The sequence below is a fragment of the Gallus gallus genome, chromosome 21, assembly GCF_016699485.2.
Source record: "Gallus gallus isolate bGalGal1 chromosome 21, bGalGal1.mat.broiler.GRCg7b, whole genome shotgun sequence".
In the NCBI taxonomy this organism is placed as follows: Eukaryota; Metazoa; Chordata; class Aves; order Galliformes; family Phasianidae; genus Gallus; species Gallus gallus.
In genome coordinates, this window is record NC_052552.1 from 1,963,151 (window position 1) to 1,984,828 (window position 21,678).

At 39.7% G+C, this 21,678-nt stretch overlaps 1 protein-coding gene across 11 annotated transcripts in view; it reads left to right on the forward strand.

The window, feature by feature from the left end:
- Positions 1–21,678, forward strand: part of NADK (NAD kinase) — a 34,470-nt gene that overhangs the window by 8,602 nt on the left and 4,190 nt on the right. For 2 of the 11 annotated variants that reach the window (XM_046903128.1, XM_046903129.1), the window contains 10 exons: positions 10,529–10,742; positions 14,006–14,089; positions 17,045–17,174; positions 17,727–17,835; positions 18,072–18,157; positions 18,459–18,561; positions 19,351–19,502; positions 20,033–20,132; positions 20,768–20,925; positions 21,426–21,508. In XM_046903128.1, coding sequence (XP_046759084.1) covers positions 10,570–10,742; positions 14,006–14,089; positions 17,045–17,174; positions 17,727–17,835; positions 18,072–18,157; positions 18,459–18,561; positions 19,351–19,502; positions 20,033–20,132; positions 20,768–20,925; positions 21,426–21,508 — 1,178 coding nt within the window. In that variant the 5' untranslated portion in view covers positions 10,529–10,569. Of the gene's footprint in view, positions 1–3,118; positions 3,222–5,913; positions 6,079–6,211; positions 6,392–7,035; positions 7,585–10,528; positions 10,743–11,420; positions 12,978–14,005; positions 14,090–15,315; positions 15,389–15,759; positions 15,902–17,044; positions 17,175–17,726; positions 17,836–18,071; positions 18,158–18,458; positions 18,562–19,350; positions 19,503–20,032; positions 20,133–20,767; positions 20,926–21,425; positions 21,509–21,678 lie in introns of those variants that run through there. The other 9 variants (XM_025142504.3, NM_001030870.3, XM_040651140.2 and 6 more) reach the window with 9 other exon arrangements.

Below are 21,678 nucleotides of genomic sequence, written 5' to 3' on the forward strand. Positions count from 1 at the left end.
GCAGTCTTGCCAACTGGTGTGTTTCCTTCCATATCATCTTCTGCAAGACATCTTCCCACGATGAGCACGAAAACCATCCTCACTATAAATGCACGGTGCCTAGGATAGCGTGCAACAGAACGAAATTGGCGTTGTGTTAAATCTAATGTCTGCTGGCTTTGGAGTATCAAACTTCAGCTTATACTGCCATCTGGTGTTAATGTCTGGCTTAGCCTGGGGACTTGTCACAGCCATCCATAATGCTTTGCGAGAGAAAGGCTCTCAAGGTCAGGAGGTGGCCCAAGGAATCAGAGTGGCAGCTGCTGCTCCATGCTATGACAGGCTGCTCTGCTGTGCATGGGGCGTACCAGCTCGGGGTGATTTGAAATACTGCAGTGTGGTCATACTTGTTGTATTGCCTTGTGGGAACGTGCGTATCTTTGTGTGATGTTTCACGATGAGGTAAATTCATGAAATATTTCATTTGCTCTAGCCGTGTTGTGATGAAAAGCTTGGGGACACATGTAATACAGCTCTGAAGAACATGCAGGTTTGTCCCAGGAAATGCACCCCCTGCATGTTTTTAAAGACTCCTGTATTTTGTAGTGATGTGAGAGTATACAGTCCCTATCATTGGATAACACTATTACAGGCAGTACAGTTCTGTAAAACCTAGAATACAAAGTGCTAGTTGTTGTATAGAAGTATAATGAGATGATACCATTTATTCTATACTGTCCATCTCTATAGCCAACATGTAACAGTATAGCAAAGCCAACCTTCTGCGTGTTCTAAACTGGACTGACGTAAAATTAATTGCAGGAAACTGGGGGAAAAACATCCAGAAAACCCACTCACACTGTCTGAGGGCCAGTCTGCTGTCACAGAGGTTATGTAAGCAGGGTTACTGAGTTTAACAATTCACCTTTTGTACTTGAAACTTGAGATTTTTGAGCTTAATCTGAAAGTTAGAGACCTTTGCTTCATCTTGTAAACACTAGGAGGCACTGCTTGTGCAGTGTTTTAACTACGAGAGTGAGCAGTTCTTACTGCGTCTTCCTTCCTGGTTGCTGGGATTTCCTATTCACTGTTCCCTGCACACCTGTTTGTTTTGTTTTTAGATATGGGGTATTTTGTAGATACGCTTCCTTTTGTGCGAGGGGAAAAGGCTACTTTCACCTCTCTGTGCCTTTCTGAGAACCAGAATAATGGGAAGGTTTTCAAATGCATCTGTTATCTGAGCATCTGCAAAATAGAAGGGAATTGAATACATGAAAAGAATGTTAATAATGCTGGGGTGTCGAGAATTCTAATGCAAATGATCCAGCAGTTGGCAGAGACTAGTCTGCTTTCATTTCTGTTTTCGACAGAAGGACACATTGTAAGGCTTTTATCTAGAATTAATCCCCACCTTATACTGAAGCTTTTGAACTGCAAAGTTGTTTCACCTGCATCTGAGTTGCACTTATCACATCAGCTGTTTTTGAAGGGGGATGGAGAAGAATCACAGGCATACTAGGGCACTATATAGATTTCTTGGGCTATTAGATGGACAGCACAAACCTAGAGCTTAAGGGAACAAAGAACTATGATTACAAGAAAAAAAGAGGATAAGTTACCATTTAACTCAAGGGGACTCCCTTTTTTATTTCTCCTTTAAAACAGTGTGTAGTACAGGAATGCCTTCTGTAAGTGGTCTGATAAGCCAGCCACTACAAAGCAGTGCTTACTTCTTAGGACTTGAGAGCCATATATAGTAAGAAGATATCCATAACTTTGCCCAAGTGTCCCTGGGCTGCAAAAAAATGTTCCTTAACCACCAGGATGCAAATAGGGTCCATAGTGATTTTCAGAATAGAAATTTAAGTTGTAACACACGATGAATTCACGAGCATCAGCCGTAATGCAGTAAGGAATGCCCATGTTTGCAGTGTATTGTATGAATGCTTAGTACTTACTTTAGTTAGCTAGTGTGTGATCAGATTTTGTTGTAGTAACCTAAACATAGCTCTGGATCTTTCAGTTACCTTCTCTTTTGAAAAAATACAGCATTCCTTGTATGTATAGCGCCTAGACAAGAGAAAACTGCAGTGTAAAGCTTTCACTTGGTGACCCTTGGTAGTGACAAGAACAAGGTTTGGCCGTTTCACTTTGTCTTTCCTCTTGCTATTTAAAATCATTCTGAAATTGCATAATGGTCTCCATATGTCAGTGTGACTGATAGACCATGACAACAAAGAGGAACTGAATTTAAAGGAGTCGTCTTACTCTATTTCTTTCCTACTGCTTGTCGCCCTTTTCAGAGTTTGGGCAGCTACAAAAGCTTTGATCCAACTTCTTCCATTATTACAGTACAGTGTTTTACCTTATTTGTTTGACTTGGACAGTTCCTGACAAGTAAACGACCCAGAACAAACAGCACACCCCACTTTCAAGAGTGAACTAGTAGATGAAGTTGAACTTCTAGTCTTTCAGTTGTTTGCTTTCGCGATGGGTTCTGTTAAATAGGTAGCTTAGGTAATACAAACAAGCCAGTTTCCTTGAAATACTCCAGTTACTGAGTTAGGATCTCTTTCCTGTATTCTTATAATTAAGTGTTGGAGGCACTTGGTGGTTTGCATGCAAGGAGGAATGTCAGATGCTTACATGTCAGGGTGATATTTAAGTCAGGGTGAAGGTATTTAATGGAAAACCAGAGGAATTTTTCCCTGAAGTTCCCATTAGTCTTTCCACTTGGAATTGCAGAACTAATTTTATCAGTGTGAAAATGTAGTTCACAAAGGTTTAAGTGATGTTTGACTTTGGAAGGATCCTGCACACAAGTGAGTTGGTCTGGACTTGCCCATCTAACTGGTGACTTGGCCTGAAATTTGAAAATTAGTGCTGCAGCAGCTTTTTTACCTTTTCCAGATCTCCTGTGAATGGTAAAATGTGGTGTGATAAATAGATGTGTTTTTTATATAATGTTTGTGTTGGAGTAACAACACTTAGTAACGTGCCAGTAATACATGGGCTGAGTGCTTCTCAGCCATGTGGACAGAGGCAGTTCCTGTATCAGTGAGATTACAGTCTTGAGGAGATAGAAAAAGAAGGAAGTAGTTGTTTTTATTTTTACTCTGAAGGCGGAAAAACAGACTCTGAGTCACACAGGGACAGACAGAAGCACCTCCTGAAACCCCATGTTGTAGCTTAAGCCCTTCTCCATAGTTCTCATTGTATTATATCCTGCTGTGAGATAGGAGGTAAGTTCTGGGTGTCTGTTTTCATATAGAACAAGATTGATCTGCATAATCGTTTACATTGTTTTATTTTCATATGGAGAACAATATGGAGGTGGAAGAGATCTTTTGCTTGGAGTAGTTCTTACTGGTGATGAAGACAAAATCAAGTACTTTGCACTAGCTAAAGTTTCCTCAGGGTTGGTGACTTACAGCCCAGGTATAATTCAGATGGCATGCGTAATTCAAGCCAAATCATTACTCATTAAGATGGGACAGTTGTCTTCATTGATCAGACTTAGTAAAAAGCCTCCCATTTTGGATGTTGCTCAACACTGTGCCAGCTCAGTGCTGGTAGGAAATTCCAGGGGCAGTCCAAAGCTGTGGGTTGAATCAACCCATTGTGAACATGTGTCTCCACAGAGGAGACTGCCTTTAGCTACAAACTCGTCCAAGTCAGTTGTGTCACATGGTTAGCAGATCATCCAAAGTGTCTTTGCATGACTTTTGTTCTGCCATCGAATTTCTCCTTAAACTTCTTTAAGAATATTTTCTTCTGAATAATGTTTAAAAAAAAAAAAAAAAAAGGCTAGAATGTCTTCAAAAGCTTTAAGAAATCAGTAATCTCTGTTAACTGGAGCCAGTGTACTTGGAACAAACATGTATGTCTTTTTGTTTTTCTAGTTAACTTTTGTATGCAATAACAGTGTTGAAATGTTAACCTTTCACACTCACTGAGGTTTGCCAATTTCCCCTTTTTGTTTTCCCCTTTGCAGTGCACTTTACATGTCAGATTTCTCCTACATCTCTCCACTCCCTGTTACCTAAGCTTTCTTTAGTGGCTGCCAACAGCTCTCAGTTCTATCCTTGCGTTACCAAAGGCCGTCTGTATTGTCGAGTGGATTGAGCGTGGGGCTACATGCCAGCATTCCTGATTGCTTATCTCAGCTATGGCACAGATTTGTCAACCCTTGTGCAATTCAATTAATCTAGTTCCCAGTCTTTAAAATGAGGATAAAGACATTTATGTAACTATTGGAGATATTTGTAATCAGCCTGAATATTGAATGCAAAGCTGTGGCATGCATTTCTCTATCCTTATATCCATGGCTTTGTCATTTCGCATCGTTGCTAACCGCTTATTTGTCACACTCATACACCACTGTTTTCATCAGAATTTAAACATTTCTGGTACATTTTCGTTTCTCATGGGGTTTGAGAGGTAAGAGCAACTTTGTCAGAGTGAACTATGCTATTCTGATGATGTTCTCAGGGAGCGCATGCTCAGAAGTGACAGAAGACTCTTCTACTTCTCAGTCTGCATAGAAGGGAAGAGATGTTAGCAGTCTCTCTGTGTTATATCCATCCAGATCAGCAAGTAGAGCTATCATGGTTGCTGCTGAACCTGAGCAGCTCAGAGCTGCTGTTGTAACCGTAGCTCTTTTATAAATAGGATAGGCTCAGCTGATTAGTGCTCTTATCTGATCTTCATCGGTTAATGAGGATAAGTGTTCATCAAGTCTGGAGTTTGCCTCTTACAAAATATGGAGCACCTGCATGATGTTACTCTTCTTAGGGGAAAAAAAAAAAAAACCTGCCACTGTATCTGTTAAACATTTCAGTATGTATTCCTGTGGGAAACAATTCTCGTGGTCCTTTTGTCTTCTTTATTTATTTGGACAAATCCACCCCCAAAGCCAATTCACGTACTCTTCAGTTAGCTTTTGGAGTCAGTAATTGGGTATGGACAGGCGTAGGTAACAAAGGCACTGTGTCTGAGCATGGTTCCTGTGTGCTGGAACATATTTATCTGCAAAGCAGCAGCAGAATGTCTTGGCTGTATGGAACTTGGTGCTATATTCCTTCCTAGCGCTGTGTTCAGTTGTTCCTTTGCAGTTTGAAAATGCCTTTTAAGCAGCTGGAAGACTTTTGAGTCTCCAAGATATTGACTTCGTAGAACTGTGTACAGTTTCATCAACTCCTTGCACAGTGGGCCCTTAACATGCTTCAGATGGAGGAACTTTGACTCAAAATAGTGTACTTCCTAAAAAGTGCTGCAGGATTTCCCCATATTTAGCAACCACTTCCTCTTTTTTTAAGTTTGCTTCTTCCTTTACTGACTGTCACTTCTTCTGTAGCCCCCTGCTTTCCTGGAAGCATGCAGTGTGCAGAAAAAGGAAGAGAGAAAAATCCCAAATTACTGCATTCTCAAAGGGCGTAATTTCTTCTTATGTGTGTGTGTATATATATATATACATACACCTAAGGGGAGCCCCACCTTAGGGGAGGCTGCTGGACAAATCAATGTCACTCTAATGTCCTTTTCTTGCAGCCTTTCAGTGTGGAATAACTCGAATTCCACACAACTTCCAGACTTGAAAACCACAAGTTCCCCCCCGCCCCATCTGTGTGGGCTCTGTGCCATGTGAAACACAGCTGTGCTGATGGCTGGCATTAGGATCTCAGCTGGGTTGCAGAGCTGCAACCGCGGACGGCCGAGGCCGTCGCGCCTTGCTCAATGCCGCAGAGTTAATTATATTTAGTTGATTTAATTAGATGCCCGCCGGACGCCCTCACTTCCACACGCAGCGGCAACGCCGCCCGCCCGGCGCGCATGCGCGGCGACACCCTCAGTGCGCGCGGGCGCACAGGCAGAGCCCAACCTGCGGGCCGCGCCGCCGCGCATGCGCGCTGCCCCGCCCCCGGGGCCGACTCTGGTGAGGAGGCGGGGAGAGGACGATGGAGGCGCGCAGGGTTCGCCGGCCCCGCTCAGTGCTCGGGGGCAGCCGTTGCCGCCGCCACCACCGCTACTACCCCCACCGCCGCGGTCGGCGCCTCGGCCTCTGAGGGAGCAGCGGGCGGGCAAGCAGCCGGGCGGGCGGTGAGTGCGGGGCGCTGAGGCGGGCGGGCGGCCGCGCTGAGGGGAGCCCCCGGGGACGGGCGGGCCGCGGCCTCCCGCGGGGCTGCGTGCCGGGGCCGGGCCGCCCGGGAACCGCGGTGCCCACATCCCGCCCGGTTGCCGCTACGAGCCGGCCCCGTTCTCCTCAGGGGAGGCTCTCGGGGAGCCGTCCGCGGGCGATGGGCGTTCGCATAACTCCTGCGAACCCGGCGTTGTGCGACCGGGGCGAGGTGGGTGCGCCCCAGCGGTGAGCGCGAGCGGTGAGGAGGCGGGAGAGTTTGCCAGAGGGTAACAGGTGAGAGAACTCAACCCGGTGCCGCGCGGGCCGCTCCGTCTGTCCGAGCACCTGAAGCCGCTGAGGTGCGTGTGGGGCTCCGAGGTGGTCCCGTCCGAGGCGCTGCCAGGTGGATGAGTGCGACGATGCTTCCGAAAGCCAAGAGTTAACAGACGAACTTGTTTGCCCCGGGGATGAGACACGTGATAGTCATACTAGCTCTTTTTTCTTTCTTTCTGTCTTTTTTTTTTTTTTTTCTTCTGGTAGGATGTAATCAAAAACACAGCCCTGTATTTTCACTCAGGAGCGCTGTTTATTTTTTTTTTCTGTCAGACACTGAGAAGAGGGAAGTGCTGTCTGTTCTGTGCTGTGCTGCCTGCGTTCACTGCCTGGCGGGAGGGTTTGTGCCTCCGAGATGGAGCTGTATGCATAGGAGCTGTATTGGAGTGCTTCCTTCAGTAAAACACCATCATTATAAAACCTTATCTACAGAATTAGACTGTTAAGCAGAGAGGGGATGGGCAGCAAGGCACAGCCAGTGCAGTGTTTGGATGCAGCGTTGTTTCTTTCCTGCTATAACACAAATGTTGATAATATGTTAGAGAATTAGGGGGTTTTCAACAGCTGATGCAACCGTGTGAAACTAGCAGGATTGCTGGAGCCTTGGAGTCCTATAAAAGCAGTGTTTGGTTGGGATGGACTCTGTGATAACCCTCTGGTGGTTTAGGGCCGTGCATTTGACAGAGGGAAAATTCCTCACAAAACAGTCGCTGACCAGCAACATTTATCAAAAAACAGTTTAAAGTTCTTAGTGATTTGTAGCCTTATGTTTCTTGTGTAGCTCTTTGGAACGGCATGCTTGTCTGCTATTCCCTGTTATCTAACAGCAGAGAAGATCACGGTTTAAGATGCGGGCGCATAACTCTTGGCCAACAGGATGTGGATTACATCTGAATGGAGGCTTAGTAAAATTGTTTCAGACTTGTTTTATAACCAGGATTCTTACAGTAGACCTGGAGCGTGATTCCTTGGTAACAGTCTAACAGTGCAGTAAAACATCTGGGATGGGCTGGTGTTCTTTCCTCCCATCTAAAGCTGGTTGAACAAAACCTCTCTGAAGTTGTAGTTTGTGACGGTGCTCATTTGTAACAACAGAGGAATTGAAGATGGGATATATGACATTAAAAAAGAAACAGCTGGATACTGAGAGAGAGGTGACTCAACTTGCTATTGTGTGTCACAGTTTTAAATATCAAAGTGCTAACTCTCAATTGTCTTTTATTCTGGAATGCTGAACTTCTGAATCTTTCCTGTTTTTCTTACTTTGGGGCATGACTTTAACCAGAGCAGCCTCTTTGCTAGTGTGTTGACTTGTGCTTTGTGTTTTTGGATCCAGTCCTGGGAGTTGGTCGGTGATAGTTTTGTCCTTATGTCAGATCTGCTTATTTAATGAAGGTCTTATGAGGGAATGTTAATTAAACAGTACGTGGTGTAAGCTGTAGTTCAAAACGTTCTGAATTGGAAGGTGTTACATGGGAGGAATAGCAAGTTCCTAGGCTGCATGTAGTGGTACATCTGTGCAACGTCTTACTTCCAGTTTTATTTTCTTTACTGATGGCATCTGCCAGATAAAGATTTTTCAAATGAAGTCGCATGGAAACAGACCTTAATTATTGCTTTTGAAATACATAGTTGTTCTCTGCACCTCTCTGTTAAGGATGATATCGTGAAATAGGATGGGTGTACAGCAATTGCAGTTACTGGAAAAAAAAAAAAAACAAACTCTGCATGGGTTTCTTTCACAGGTTTTGCATTTCCGTATACTTGGCTACGAGTTATGGAACTGTATGAGTATCCCTGAAGTAGATGAGGCTGTATGAGTATCTTTGAGAGGTGTGCTGTAGGGGATTGACAAGAGATGATGAAAGATTGCTCACTGCTGGTTTTCACTCCGTATTTCTGGAACAGCTGAGAAGCTGGCATTGAGAACTAACAAAAGATGAGGTTAAACTTAGCTATTGTGTATCATTATCTAGGTTAATTCTGTGCAGACGGGTTTCTTTTGGAAATACCTGGTTGCTGATTTTGGTAATAAATAGCAGCTGCAGCGGTTGTTGGATCGCCTGTTTGCTTCCCCCCTCCATCAGTTCCAGTGTGTTTTTTTCCTATCCAGATTATTCTTGAGGGAGAGATCTATGCCAGGAATTAACACCTGCATTTTTGTTGGTTATATCTAAGAAATTGAATGTATTTACTCCTAGGGATTGACTTTGACTCACTATAAATATACTAGTTTTGGTTTATATTAGCTAAAAGCATGGTATTCCAGCAAAGGCTTACTCACATTTGCGATTCCTTACTAATCAGAAAGAAAGCAATGTCTGTAGAAGTCTGCCTATATGAAGATGCTTGAGAAGCCTGTATGGTCCCTGTGATATAGATGCACCAAACACAAGAGTAATCTGTTTGCCATAATGATTTCTGGCTATAAGGGATAGTCCTTAGAGTTAAAAGTACAAATTACGGTACTAGATTTTTTGTTAGGTATGTTTGAATGATAGGCCTGAAAGAAGAAGTGCATTACAAACGTGAGTGCTACAAACAGATGGTAAATTAGTCTCTAGTTAATTATTAGCCTGGGAAAAGTATTCATTCACAATCCTGGTTGACTGTGGGGAAAAAAATATCAGTAAAGGCTCATTCACGTCTATCTTGAATCTCTGAAATTAGGTAATTAAAATAAAAACTGTGTTGAATGGAGAATTTCCCAAGTCATGGTCACTGGTGATGCCAAGCAATGAGTAACCAACAACTAAACACTGATATCTTTACAAGTGCAGGATGTCATTAATTATTACTGGTTGAGTCTAACTGCACCTCTTGGTGGCCACATTCTCTCAGGGTAAACCTGATCTGCTGTGAGAGCAAAGCTGTGCTCTGCTGCCATTAGATGATTGTTCTGTCTAATTTAGTAATGAGCCAGTATTCCTAATAAATACTGTTTCTTTTCTTCATGCTTTTGTTATCTACAAGTTGAGATACTGTGAAGCACAGTGCTTGTAAAATTGTTGACATTTGTTGTTCTTTGTTAACCTTACAGACAAATATTATTCTGAGTGTTCTCCAGAGCCAAAGTCTATTTTAACAGTTACAGTAACGTCCTGATCTGTTCTGTACATGATACAGTAACAAGCTGTTACAGTGTGCTAAAAGCTGGTTGAAAAACATCTGCAAGTATCTATTGAGCCAACGTTTTTCCCTGGCTTGAAGGAATTTGAGGAACGTACTGTTCCTTTAGGCTTCCTCTGAGATAGTATTTGTTCACAGTTTGGTGTTTCTTTACACACTGGAAGTTGCTTTCTGTTTTTATTGTGAGACATCTTCTACTTAGTTCAAATAATGATGCAAACTTAAATAAGGGATTCCTATTACTTTTGTGGTTACTGAAGTATTTATGTGTTGTGTTGCTTTTTACTCCTGCAGAATTGCAGCCTGCCAGCTGTTCATTATCCTATCCTTGTGCTGATTATTGTGGAAGTGAAATACTTTGTGCTTATCACGCTTCATTTTCTTTGCTTTGGACCATCTCCCCACTTTGTCACAAATGGTTCAAGATCTTCAGTATTGTGCTCTGGTTTGGTTTTGTCTTTTCTCAGCTTGGTATTAGTCTCATTTCTGTGGAGGACTGAAGTTTATTAAAGTTACACTGTTGAATTATTTTTTCACGATGACATTTTTTTTTTCTTTTGTGGCTTAATCTAGTTTTTTTGTTTGAGATATGTATCAGTTAATAGGAGATTTTATAGACTTCTCTGAATCTTGATTCCTAGCAAATATTTAATGCTCTTCTTCCTCTTTAGTCTTTAACAAATATATATTTTTCTGGATGGAGCTGGAAGTGTGATGGTCTTGAACTAATAGCACTCAACAGTTTTATATGGACACTTTTGTAAATCTAGGAACACTGGAGTTTTAACTCTGATATCTTTTTCCTTCCAGTGTCTTGTGATGACCTCGAAGAACTTCTCAACTGCCCAGATCTTGTTGAGAAGTGTCTACCAAAGACTGTCATTTCATGCCTAATAACTCTATTAACTTTGCTAATACTGGGATTTTTCTTCTCTCCCTTACCTCTTTTCCCCTGATGTTTTTCCACAGGAATTAAATTTTTCCCTCCCTGAGGTTCTTTCACTTCCAGTATGGAGATGAATCGGGAGAAACTGTGTACCAGTAAGGCTGATGTGAGCTCAGATTCTGCATATCATTGCTCAGCGTGTCATGATGATGAGGAGTGGAGCAGTATGAGCCGGGGACGAGCGAAGTCACGAAGCTTGTCTGCTTCACCAGCCCTAGGAAGCACCAAAGAATTCCGGTATGGCTTCTGTTTCTTCCTACTTTCAAGAAAAATGCAAGAAGTTCAGATATCCAGTTCTTAGTTTTTGCTTCTGGTTTTATATACTTTATAAAGTCTTGCTTTTAAAGTAACCTTAAAATGTATTTTAAAGGGTTGTTAGTCCAAAATGAAGTCAGGAAGTTAAAGGCTGGGGCTGCCCCAAGATCAGACCTGTAATCAAAATGGTACAGCTGTCAAAACTGATATCTGCAGAGTTCACAGTCTCAAAAAAAAAATAGCAGAGGCACACCTGCAATTTTTTATAAATGCTCTAACTGCAGCTGTGGTGCTGTGTATTAAAACCCTGTGTGAGAATTAGGGTTATATTGTAACGTGAGGCAGCACAAATAAGTAGGTGCTTGCAAATCTATTCACAACGCTGAGAAACGCCCATTTTTTTCATTGAGCCAAATTCCTGATGTATTCGCAGTACTGTTTGTCATGTGGACAACTTGGATAGAACTTCTGATTTTGTGATCTTTGGACCTGTTGTAAATACTAGATGGTGTGCTGTGGTAACAGCGTGTCTTGATGGCAGCGGAACTTTACCTTACTTATATTGTGATCCGGTGTAAGGTTGAAGCATGGACAGAGTCACGAAGGAGTTGCTCAACAGATGAAATTCTCTTCCAGAGTTACTGCTTTGCTGGCAGGGTTGTTGTTGCAAGGCAGAGCTTATGTGGGTGAGACCTGAAGATCCCAGGGGAAGCTTTGTGGTGAAAGGAGGTGTAATAAAAGCCTTTCACTCAAGAGATTAATACTTGGAAATACTTGCTTTGCATAAGTAGCTCGGCTGATACGTTGTATTTGGGAAATATTCACAAAGGACCATACTGTTCTAGCTACTATGTTATGTATCACAGCCAATAGGTAAGTCTTTACATTAAAAGCCTTCTGTGAGGTGTTTTTCCTGCTCTGCTTAAATCTTCAGATGTGGATATTTGATGCCTCTTGGTAAGACAGGAGGAGTTTAGCTAAACAGTGTCATGAAATATGTTCCTCTGTTTAAAGAAGGCAAAAAAGGCAGTTAGTGGTAGAGGCTTGAGTGGAGCAAAACTCTAATAATGTGCATATTTGCTCATTTTTTTCTTTTAATATAAATAAGGTAAACTTTTAACATGCTTAAGTAATAGTCGTATGTGGAAAAAAAATGTTTGAACATAAGTTAAACAAAACTTTAATGTATTTGTTAAGGGACATTAAATAATGTTAATTATCATAATTAAAATCTTGTACAAACATATTTTCTTAGACATGGAAAAAATATTATGACTTTTATCTGTCATCTGTTTTTGATTTTCAGTAGAAATCTGATGTGTGGGATTTTACAGTGCTCCAAGTGAGTCATCAGGCCAGCCTGAGCTACTGCACAATATACGCTATAATAGGCAGAGCAGCAATGATTTATTACTGGCAAGGAATAGGTTAATTACCAGTTCCTGTGTTAATTGAATTAAGCACAGGAAAGGCATATTTCCCACTTGATTTTAATGGAATAATTCTAATAGCATTTACTTGTTTCAACATGACGCAATGAGTTTTACTCCCATATACAGATTTGCTGCAGGAGGAGTGAGGTGGGTAAAGCAGAACAGCTCTGACTTGCTCCACATAATCTCATCCTAGAGCCAGGAGCAGCCCTGTGTTCTGGGTGGAATTTAAGTTTGAGGATAAATGACACTACAGATCTAATCGCTTTAAAGGTTAATACTGTATTAACTGTTATTAAATACATGAAAAAATAATGACTTTTCTCCATACTCAAAGAAATTGTTTTTTGTTGAAGATCTGAGGCATTGATTTTAAGAAGGCTCAGTGTTAACTTATCTTTTAGATTTCTGTTGGAATTTATCAAATAAACTTTAAGTTTTGTCTTTTCTTTTTCTCTGGAATTTGAGATCTCTTGGAAATGAGATCCCGGTCATGTCATGGTAGTTCTGCTTTGCTTCACCATTAGCACTAAGACTCATAGTTTGTAGATAGTTCTTGAAAATTGCTAGAAAGCCAGGCATTTTGTACCTTGCTGTTTGTTCCTTCTCTCCCCTAGTGGTGAAACTTCTAATTCAGGCTCAGTGCTTAAGGAAGTTGTCTGTAAAATATTCTGACTACTGCAAAACATGTCCCTTTGCACTCATTAGTGAGTGATCAAGGTACACTTCTTGAGTGTACGCTTCCTTGTTAGCAAGTTGGGATTTCTGGCATGCACTGGGAGAGGTAATGTTACTGTGCAATCCAAAAGTGGTATCATAAAAGCAATGTGTGCTGAGTGCACTCTGTTACCAGTGCTGCTGCTTCCATTGGCAGTGGTAGGCTGTGTGCTCTACCAGGTTGCTGTGTGGTCTCTTTCTTTATGTGATGGAATTCATGCGTGCCTTTAAATGATAGAAGCCAAGAATGCCTGAGCAATGCTTCATTGCATTGTTTTCTCTTGATTAAAAAAGCGCGTTAATCTCAGGTTGGGGTGTCTTTGTACCTTTCAGGGGATTCAGTTAACCTCACAGGCACTCCTCTGCTTAAATGGCTGAGTTTATTGCCCTAGTCTCTCTTACTAGATGACTTCAGTAAATTTGGTCAGTAGCAATTCATTTCTTGTTTGAAAATTTCTGTGCTACCTTACAATAGACAGAATATTTTGGTTATTAAAAAATCATTATATCTGCTTTTCCTTCTGCATAGCGTTTTTCCTTTTTACAGTAGTGAGACCTTGAATATAGGTTGTTTTTATAATTTGGAATTTATCTACAGGTTGTTTTTGTGTGTGTGTGTCCCTGAGAGGCCCACATACTGTTCTGGTCTGTAATGTCAAGGAGATTTGTGACTAAACAGAAACATTGACATGTCCATCGTGAGTTCACAGAACCACCTTGATCTGAGGCTGTGATTTTACTTTGTGCACAATGAACTTTAAATGAATACAAGAAAAATACGTACCTGGTACTAGTGCTTGGATTTAGTGTGTACTCACATCAGGAGAGTATGAAATGTGAGTGCGGCTTCAATTATAAAATCTCTGTCAAGGAGGGAGGTACAGGAGTTAAAATTTAGCTTTGAAATGTATGAGCTAATGTGTGTAAAATTATACTGCCGAGTCACCCATAGATGGAAGTTTAAGAAATGGACTTTGTCCTTCATTACCTAATGCAGCTCTTTCAAAGACGTTTGGTTTAGTTTTGGTGCTTGGGGAGCTAATTATACCTAGCTTGCCATCATGTTTATTTTATTTCTTACCTTCTTATGTTCAGGAGGACACGCTCCTTGCATGGACCATGCCCAGTGACCACGTTTGGACCAAAGGCCTGTATGCTGCAAAATCCTAAAACGATTATGTAAGTACTCGTCACGTGACTGATACTATGCTTATTCCATGTGGAAGAAGATAAGCTTGCTTTCCTACTGCTTGTCCCAACTCAACATTGGTTTGGGCTGGGATCTGTACTGCAAAAACTGACTTGTTTAGATTACACATTACCTTAATGTGCGTGCTGAAAAATGTAGTATGGGCTTAAATGTCACTCTTGTTTCCTTTTCCCAAAGGACTGATAGGATATAATCAGTATTTCTCAGTATGGTTCTATAGTAGTTTTGCCAGTTGGAATACTTCTCATAGGGCAACAGACATCAATCAGTAGAATGAATACCCTTTTAACGTTATTAATTCATGTGATGTTCTGATGATTCACTATCTAAACTAATGGAGTTTTTTCTCAGCAGAAAGTATCTATTTTAAGAAAACAAATGAACCATTTTGTATTTAAAATAAGTAGAGCAGAGCATGCAAATCGTTTTAAGTACTGGAGTTTTGTTTAAATGTATTTTGCGTAATCTGCAGTTCCTAAACTGAGGTCAACAATGGCAGCAATAATAAAGCCTTTCCAACACAGCTGACAGTAAACTCTATGTATCAAACACCCATATAGCAGTCTAATTATGACGCTGAGAAGCTGTTGGTATTGTTTTTCTTATTCCTTAAAGAAAATTGTTTCCCAGCTACAGAGGGACAGAAATTATTATGGACAATGTGAAAAAAGGTAGAGGAATTGCTGTGTGCACTATGCAGGCTCATCCAAGGAAAGGCTTCTGTTTGAACTGTTTGAATTTTTGTATTTCATCTGTGATGCTTTCAGTGTATGAATATGAAGGCAAGTTATTTTTAATCTCCCCTGGTAAATTTATTGTGAAAATAAGGCTTTTTTTCAGCAGATGGGCAAACAGTTCTGTCCTTTTGTAAAGTTCTGTTTTATTGATTTGGCTTTCAGTTACACTTAAGGTATTTAAGTATTTCTTCGCTTAAATCTTTACCTACATTGTAGCGTTCTTCCTCAAAACACATCAGTGGGCACTTTATGTTTCCTACAGAGGTGTGGCAGAAATCTTGCAGTCCGTGGGGAATCTGAACCACCTCCTTTCTGTCTCTTCTGAAGTTTGCGACTTTGTATACCTGCAAACCCAGCCTGCATTGCATGTTTACCCACCTGATTGTGCTGAATATGCTCCTCCCTGTGGGCTGAGCCAGCTTTGCACCATATAATGGTAGTGGCAAGATCAGTTGAGCACAGAGGCTGTAGGCGATACTAAACACACTGCTTGCCAGGGAAAAGACTGCAGTGTGCAGAATAGCTGTGGAGGTAGGGGCACCCTCAGGTCATCAAAGGAAAGAACTATTTGAAAACCAAGTTATAAATTACTGTTTTTACTACTGGAAAGATTTTGTTTGCTTGTTTTGTGGCTTCTAAAAACAGCTGTATACTTCTTGGTTGTTGTTTTTTTTATTTTTTACAGTCACTAGTAATATTAAGCTCTTTTCACTGGAAGGAAATAAGGGAAACTCTTACATTTTGTGTAATGGGCATCAGTTAATCAGGATCTCTTTAAGTCACAGTGTTGAAAACCCTGCTGTCTGAAGGCTGTATTTTCTAAAGTGAATTTTCTAAATGTGAAGCCTCGACTTTTTATTGAGACTGCTGGAAATATTTAGCTGGGTAGAGTTTTTTTTTAGGTAGAAGTTTCTTAAGAATCGATAAAAGCCTCAGCACAGCCTGGTATTTTGGAGCTGTTGCATTTGCCTGACTTCTGGAAACGAACATGAAGATCTTAAAGCATGTTATGAATAATTTTTCAATTAGAGCTACGTGGAATTGGTGAGTACAGCTGAAGTAGGCAGATTGTCTTTTTGGTTTGAAGCAAATCTGTTAGTTCTGGGCTTACTAGGTGAAAAGCAGTGCTGCAATCTTAAGTTCTTTGCCAGCTTTACAAGGCAGCCTGATTGTGTTGAAATGTATTTTGGGGGTGGTTTCTATGCATGTGCTTTTTGCCTCTGAGCAGTATTCAGATTCGAGGAATTTGATCTTATAAATGTTTTTTGTACAAAATTATGCTAGTCTATAGTTTGTGCTCTATATAGAATGTGAGCATTTTTCATGAAAGTAAAATGAGCAGGCTATTCCACCTCCCTTATTATCCTCTGTTTTACATTAACTCTTGAAGTACTAAATCCAAATCTCTAAATTTAGCTGTTCAGCATGGATACTAATCTACTTTGCTTTACGGATTATATCTGCACCTTATGGAAAAGGATGAGATGTTCATTGTATGCACAATACAGCAGTAAAATTGTGTAGCTCAGCAGCGGATCCAAATGAAGAAGGAAAATACATCTGTGTGTTGCTAAATCAATGGAGTGTGCTACAGAGCAACATGAAGTTGAATGAGTGTTTATGGTAGGAAGTATAAGAGTTGCTACAGACCTCCGAGAATGAAGGTTATGTACCAGTTTGTCGTAGCTGTTGAAGCTTCCCTTGAGGATTTAGTACAGATATCTGTGTCTTAATTATTGAAATATTTGCCCTTTTCTGGTGATACTGTAGTTTTGAATTAATTCTTATTAGAAAAACTGCAATTTGTGCCTGCATCTACAGACTTCAGGCTGTACTGGGAAAACAGTGACTGTATACTGAAATCAGTTAAATCTTAGTGGAGGAAAGTATGTATTGCTTTCATGAGGGGGGAAGGCATCATTACAATTATACCCTTCTCTCTATTGTCTCAGCAGTGTGTGTGACAAGATGTATGTTCTTACCTGGCTAAAATGATGTCAAAGTGAAAGGTAGTAACATATTTTTGAAAACCTATGGGCACTGCTGTGCATCTCCACCCTTTCTTTCAGTTACTCAGTGTTTTTAGTCCTGTTTTTCCTTTATGGTGACATTTTCTGATTTGAAAAACATGACCTTTTTAACCTAACAATCCTGAAGATTTGTGTTACATTGTGTTCTCTTCTCTAGGCACATTCAGGATCCAGCAAGCCAGCGGTTGACATGGAACAAACCTCCCAAGAGTGTCCTTGTTATTAAAAAGATACGTGATGCCAGTCTGCTGCAGCCTTTTAAAGAGCTCTGTGTGTATCTTACCGAGGTAACAGAATGTAAATTCTTTTTTTTTTTTATAACCATGATGAGAAATCTTACATCTAAATTATTTTCAGGTACTGATTCTGTTAAACATGAAATTCATAGAATTGCATAGTGCAAACAAACCATTAGCACAAACTTTATTGCACTGGAAGTATTAAAACTTGTTTCAGAGCTTAGGAACAATACTTGGAGGGAAAATCAAAACTGTTTCCTTCATATGGTGTGCAGATCTGAATTGTGAGACATAGGACAGAAAATTTAGTCATTAAATCCTTGAGTAAACAGAAACATTTACTGTATCAGGTAATTCCTGTTCCGGAGCTGATTTTTGTTTACCATAGGGCCTGTGTATGCTGCAAATTTCTGGTTAGAATTAAACCACATTGTGTATTAAAACTAATAGTAAAAAAAAGCCCTGCAACCCAAAGATGCAGGTCACTTCAATAAAAATAATGTGTTTTTATTTGTGTTTTTACCTGATTCAAACTATGGAAGGAATCAAATATTTCGATATTTAAGAGGTTGTTAACAAGCTCATCTTACCTCCTTTTAGGAGAACAACATGATAGTGTATGTAGAAAAAAAAGTATTGGAAGACCCTGCTATAGCTAATGATGATAATTTTGGACCAGTGAAGAAGAAATTTTGTACTTTTCGAGAAGGTATGGTAACGAATTCTTGAAAATAAAGTTGAGGCGTAGGGTTTATTTGTCTTGATGTTTCCTAGCGTTGAATCAAGGTTGTGAAACCAATCTGTCTCTTGCAAACTGGTGTTACACCTTATTTGCAGTTTTTTTTTACATTTGTGAATGAATGCTGGCATGCTACACATCTTACATCAGAAATTTGACCTTTGATAAAACATAATTCAGAACTTGTATTTCACTGTTCCTTCTAGATTATGATGATATCTCCAATCAAATAGACTTTATCATATGCCTGGGGGGAGATGGGACCTTGCTGTATGCTTCTTCGCTCTTCCAGGTTGGTCTTTTTTAGAAAAAGGCTTAAAGGCATCTTTTCTTTTTTAAAATATTTGAAGATAATTTTTTTCTGTTGTTATCAAGGACTGCATTTGTCCTTTGTTGTTGATTCCTTTTTTTTAATCAAGCCTGTTTTACCCTATACCTTCTGAAAATAGTGTGTATACGAGCTGCTTAATTTAATTATACCATTTATTATGAACAGTTGAAGTTACGTTAATAGTCAAAGTATTTACAGGCAATTAGTTAAAGTATGAATTGCTTTTATTCAGTAGCTTTTAAATTCTTCTCTTTATTGATAGGGTAGTGTACCTCCAGTTATGGCTTTTCATCTGGGATCCCTTGGATTTCTTACTCCATTTAATTTTGAGAATTTTCAATCCCAAGTCACTCAGGTTATAGAAGGTAAATTTAAGGAGACAAGGTGTGGTGTTTCTTTTTGTTACATTTTCTATAGCTTTTTCCAAGACTGGTTAATTTTCTTAACCATCTCATTTAGGTAGTCCCACAGACACAAGCTACTTAAAGTAAACTAATAAAAGTGTTGTGTTGACCCATTCCATTTCTGCTTTCTGTGCTATTTTGTAAAGAAAAATGGATAAGAAATAACTTTGTCCTTTGTGGAGTAAGCAAGTAACAGAAGAAAGTAATGAGAGTGTAGCTGTGAAATGTTCAGTAGTTTGTTCCTCTAAGTAGTGCAGTGCTTGAAGAGTGAAAAGTCAGGCAACACTTGAAACAGTTGAAGAGATATTATGTTTCTTCAACAGGAGATGGATTTTAAATCCAAAGTAAATTTCTGAAAAAGATATATAAAATTCTCACATTGCTGGAATGTTTTCTTTCAATATGTGTTTGTAATGCACTTATTTTCTCTAAGCTAAGTCTTTGGCTCAGTGAGGATCACATGAGCCTAATTGTTTTCTAATCTTGATAATATCCATGTGAAACTTAAATATTCTTTTTATATTGTAAGGAAAGAGAGGAAGATTCAAATTGGACTTGATTTTTGCTCATGAATACTAAAAATCTGTTCTGATCTTTACCCAAATATAGACAGTTTTCTTGTGAATGATACTGGGAACATTGCACAGGGTATAGATGGATGGTATTTCGTACAGATTGCTAGTCATTACCATTTTATTTACTGTAGTAGCATATCATTCTTGTGTACTTTCTCCTGTCTTTCAATTCTAGGCAATGCAGCACTTGTTCTGCGAAGCAGGCTGAAAGTGAAAGTGGTAAAAGAGCACAGAGAGAAGATGACGGTACAGAATGGCATAGAAGAAAATGGAGTAGTGCCTACAAATATAGAGAAAGAAGTGGGCAAACAAATTATGCAATATCAGGTCAGAGTTTAAAAAAAAAAATAATAATATATGCTTTGTAATTTGCTGTGTGTGTTTTGTTATCACTTTACCATTTTCATTACTTTACGTTAGCCCAGTAGTGTGGGAGGGATGGACTGTATATACCATATTGGTATAGTACACAATATGTGCACTAAGTAATGAGAAAATGATGCACCTCATTACTTTCTGCAGCCATAAATGCTAGTATTGTAATTTCCTATATTAATATTTTACTTCTACTTTCTAAGTAATTATGTAGCTCTGAAATGGGATGCCCTAAAGGTTTTATAAGCAGAAAGGAAAACCCCACGCATTGCTAGTAACTATTTTCTGGTAATGCCTCTTAATTCTTAACATCCCATAATTAGATAAATAAAAATCCTTCAACTGACAACAAAATTGTCAAGAGAGTCTAATTTGGCAGGTATTAGATCAGGGTGAATTTTTCAATGATCTGGAAAGCGTGTTTCTGCTTATCATTTAATCCATTTCCAAGTCAACAGTGGTGATATTTGATGTTATGGCAGGTCCTAAATGAAGTTGTGGTGGATCGTGGTCCTTCTTCTTACCTTTCCAATGTAGATGTCTTTCTAGATGGACACCTGATAACAACAGTGCAAGGAGATGGTGAGTTTGCTTCTTGAGTTAAACTGCTTGTCAGTTCATTTGCAGACTCCTGTATTTACTGGTGAATGCTGTTTTTTCACATGGAAACAAAATGGCAAGCATGAGTTCACTGGTGACAAAACACGAGGTTGCAAAGAATAGGTAAGGTCTTGCATTGTGGAGTGCGTAAGTTATCAAGGAAGCATTCAGTGCTGTAAGCTTTCTGTTTATGGACTCATGAAGGCAAATGGCAGCTTCTTTGGGTATAATGTGTTAGATGAAAGAACAAGAAATAGCTCAGAAGATATCTGCAATTTGTTGAAGAACTAAAATCTCCTAAAACGTGTAATACAGAAGTTCATCTTAAAAGCTCTTAACCTGTAATTCTTACAGACAAATGAATGTTTCTGTTACAAAAAAGTGTAACCTGAGATTTAGAAGTTGATGCAATTTATGTGAGCTCATAGGACAAATATACCAGGCCAGGATTAGAAGAGTTTCTCATTTGTGTGTTTCACGGAAGAGCTGTAGGTTAATACAAGCTGCTGTAGTCTTAGCTTCATTTTCATTAACAGTCACGTTTCTTAGATTTTTTTTCCATAGTAACAGCACTGGTTCTAATGTTAAACTAAGTGAACTTTTTGCTTCTTTCACAGGAGTCATTGTCTCCACACCGACTGGTAGCACTGCATATGCAGCTGCTGCAGGAGCTTCTATGATTCATCCAAATGTTCCTGCAATAATGATCACCCCAATCTGCCCTCACTCGTTGTCTTTCAGACCTATTGTTGTTCCTGCTGGAGTGGAACTCAAGGTTAGCCTTTATTAGTTCTCTTTTCAAGTTAAAAACTTCTGTAATAACCACATCAAACCTGACCAAAACATGAGAGGTTAGGAACTGCTGTGTATGTCCTGCATTCTTTCATTTGGACCAGATCAATCTGGGTGAAGAATGATTCTTTGCTTAAAATAATATGCCCGCTAGGAGAAGACTTCACATTGCCTTCTGTTGTGTGAACTTCTGCAAAACTGAAGTATGTTTGCATACTGACAAAGAAAATACCAGATCGTTTTTGCTAAAGTGCATGTAAACCCAGTAGAATTTGAGTGAAGTTACTTTCATGGCTAAGCCAACAAGTATTTCAGATTTTGAGTAAATTATTAAAGATATCTGAGACTCGCTAATAGTTTTTGTTAAGAGGGGGGGAAAAAAAGCCTGTAAAATATAGAATTCTGAATATAGAATTGACCTAATGTAAATTCTGTACTCAGAAATGTAGGTTTGGGTGCTGAAGTTCAGTTTTTCTCTTTCAGATTATGCTCTCCCCGGATGCCAGGAATACAGCATGGGTTTCATTTGATGGAAGGAAGAGACAAGAAATATGCCATGGAGACAGGTAAAATCTTTCTAGATTGTAGCATTTCTTTAGAAGTGCAAAAAGTACTGATTCATGCACTTCTCCCATGCTGCTTAGACTATCCTAAGGGTTGTTGGCAGTGAAGAAACAAGCTTTTATAAAGTCTAATGTATCTTACAGCACAAAACTGTGCTGTTTAATTTCTTATG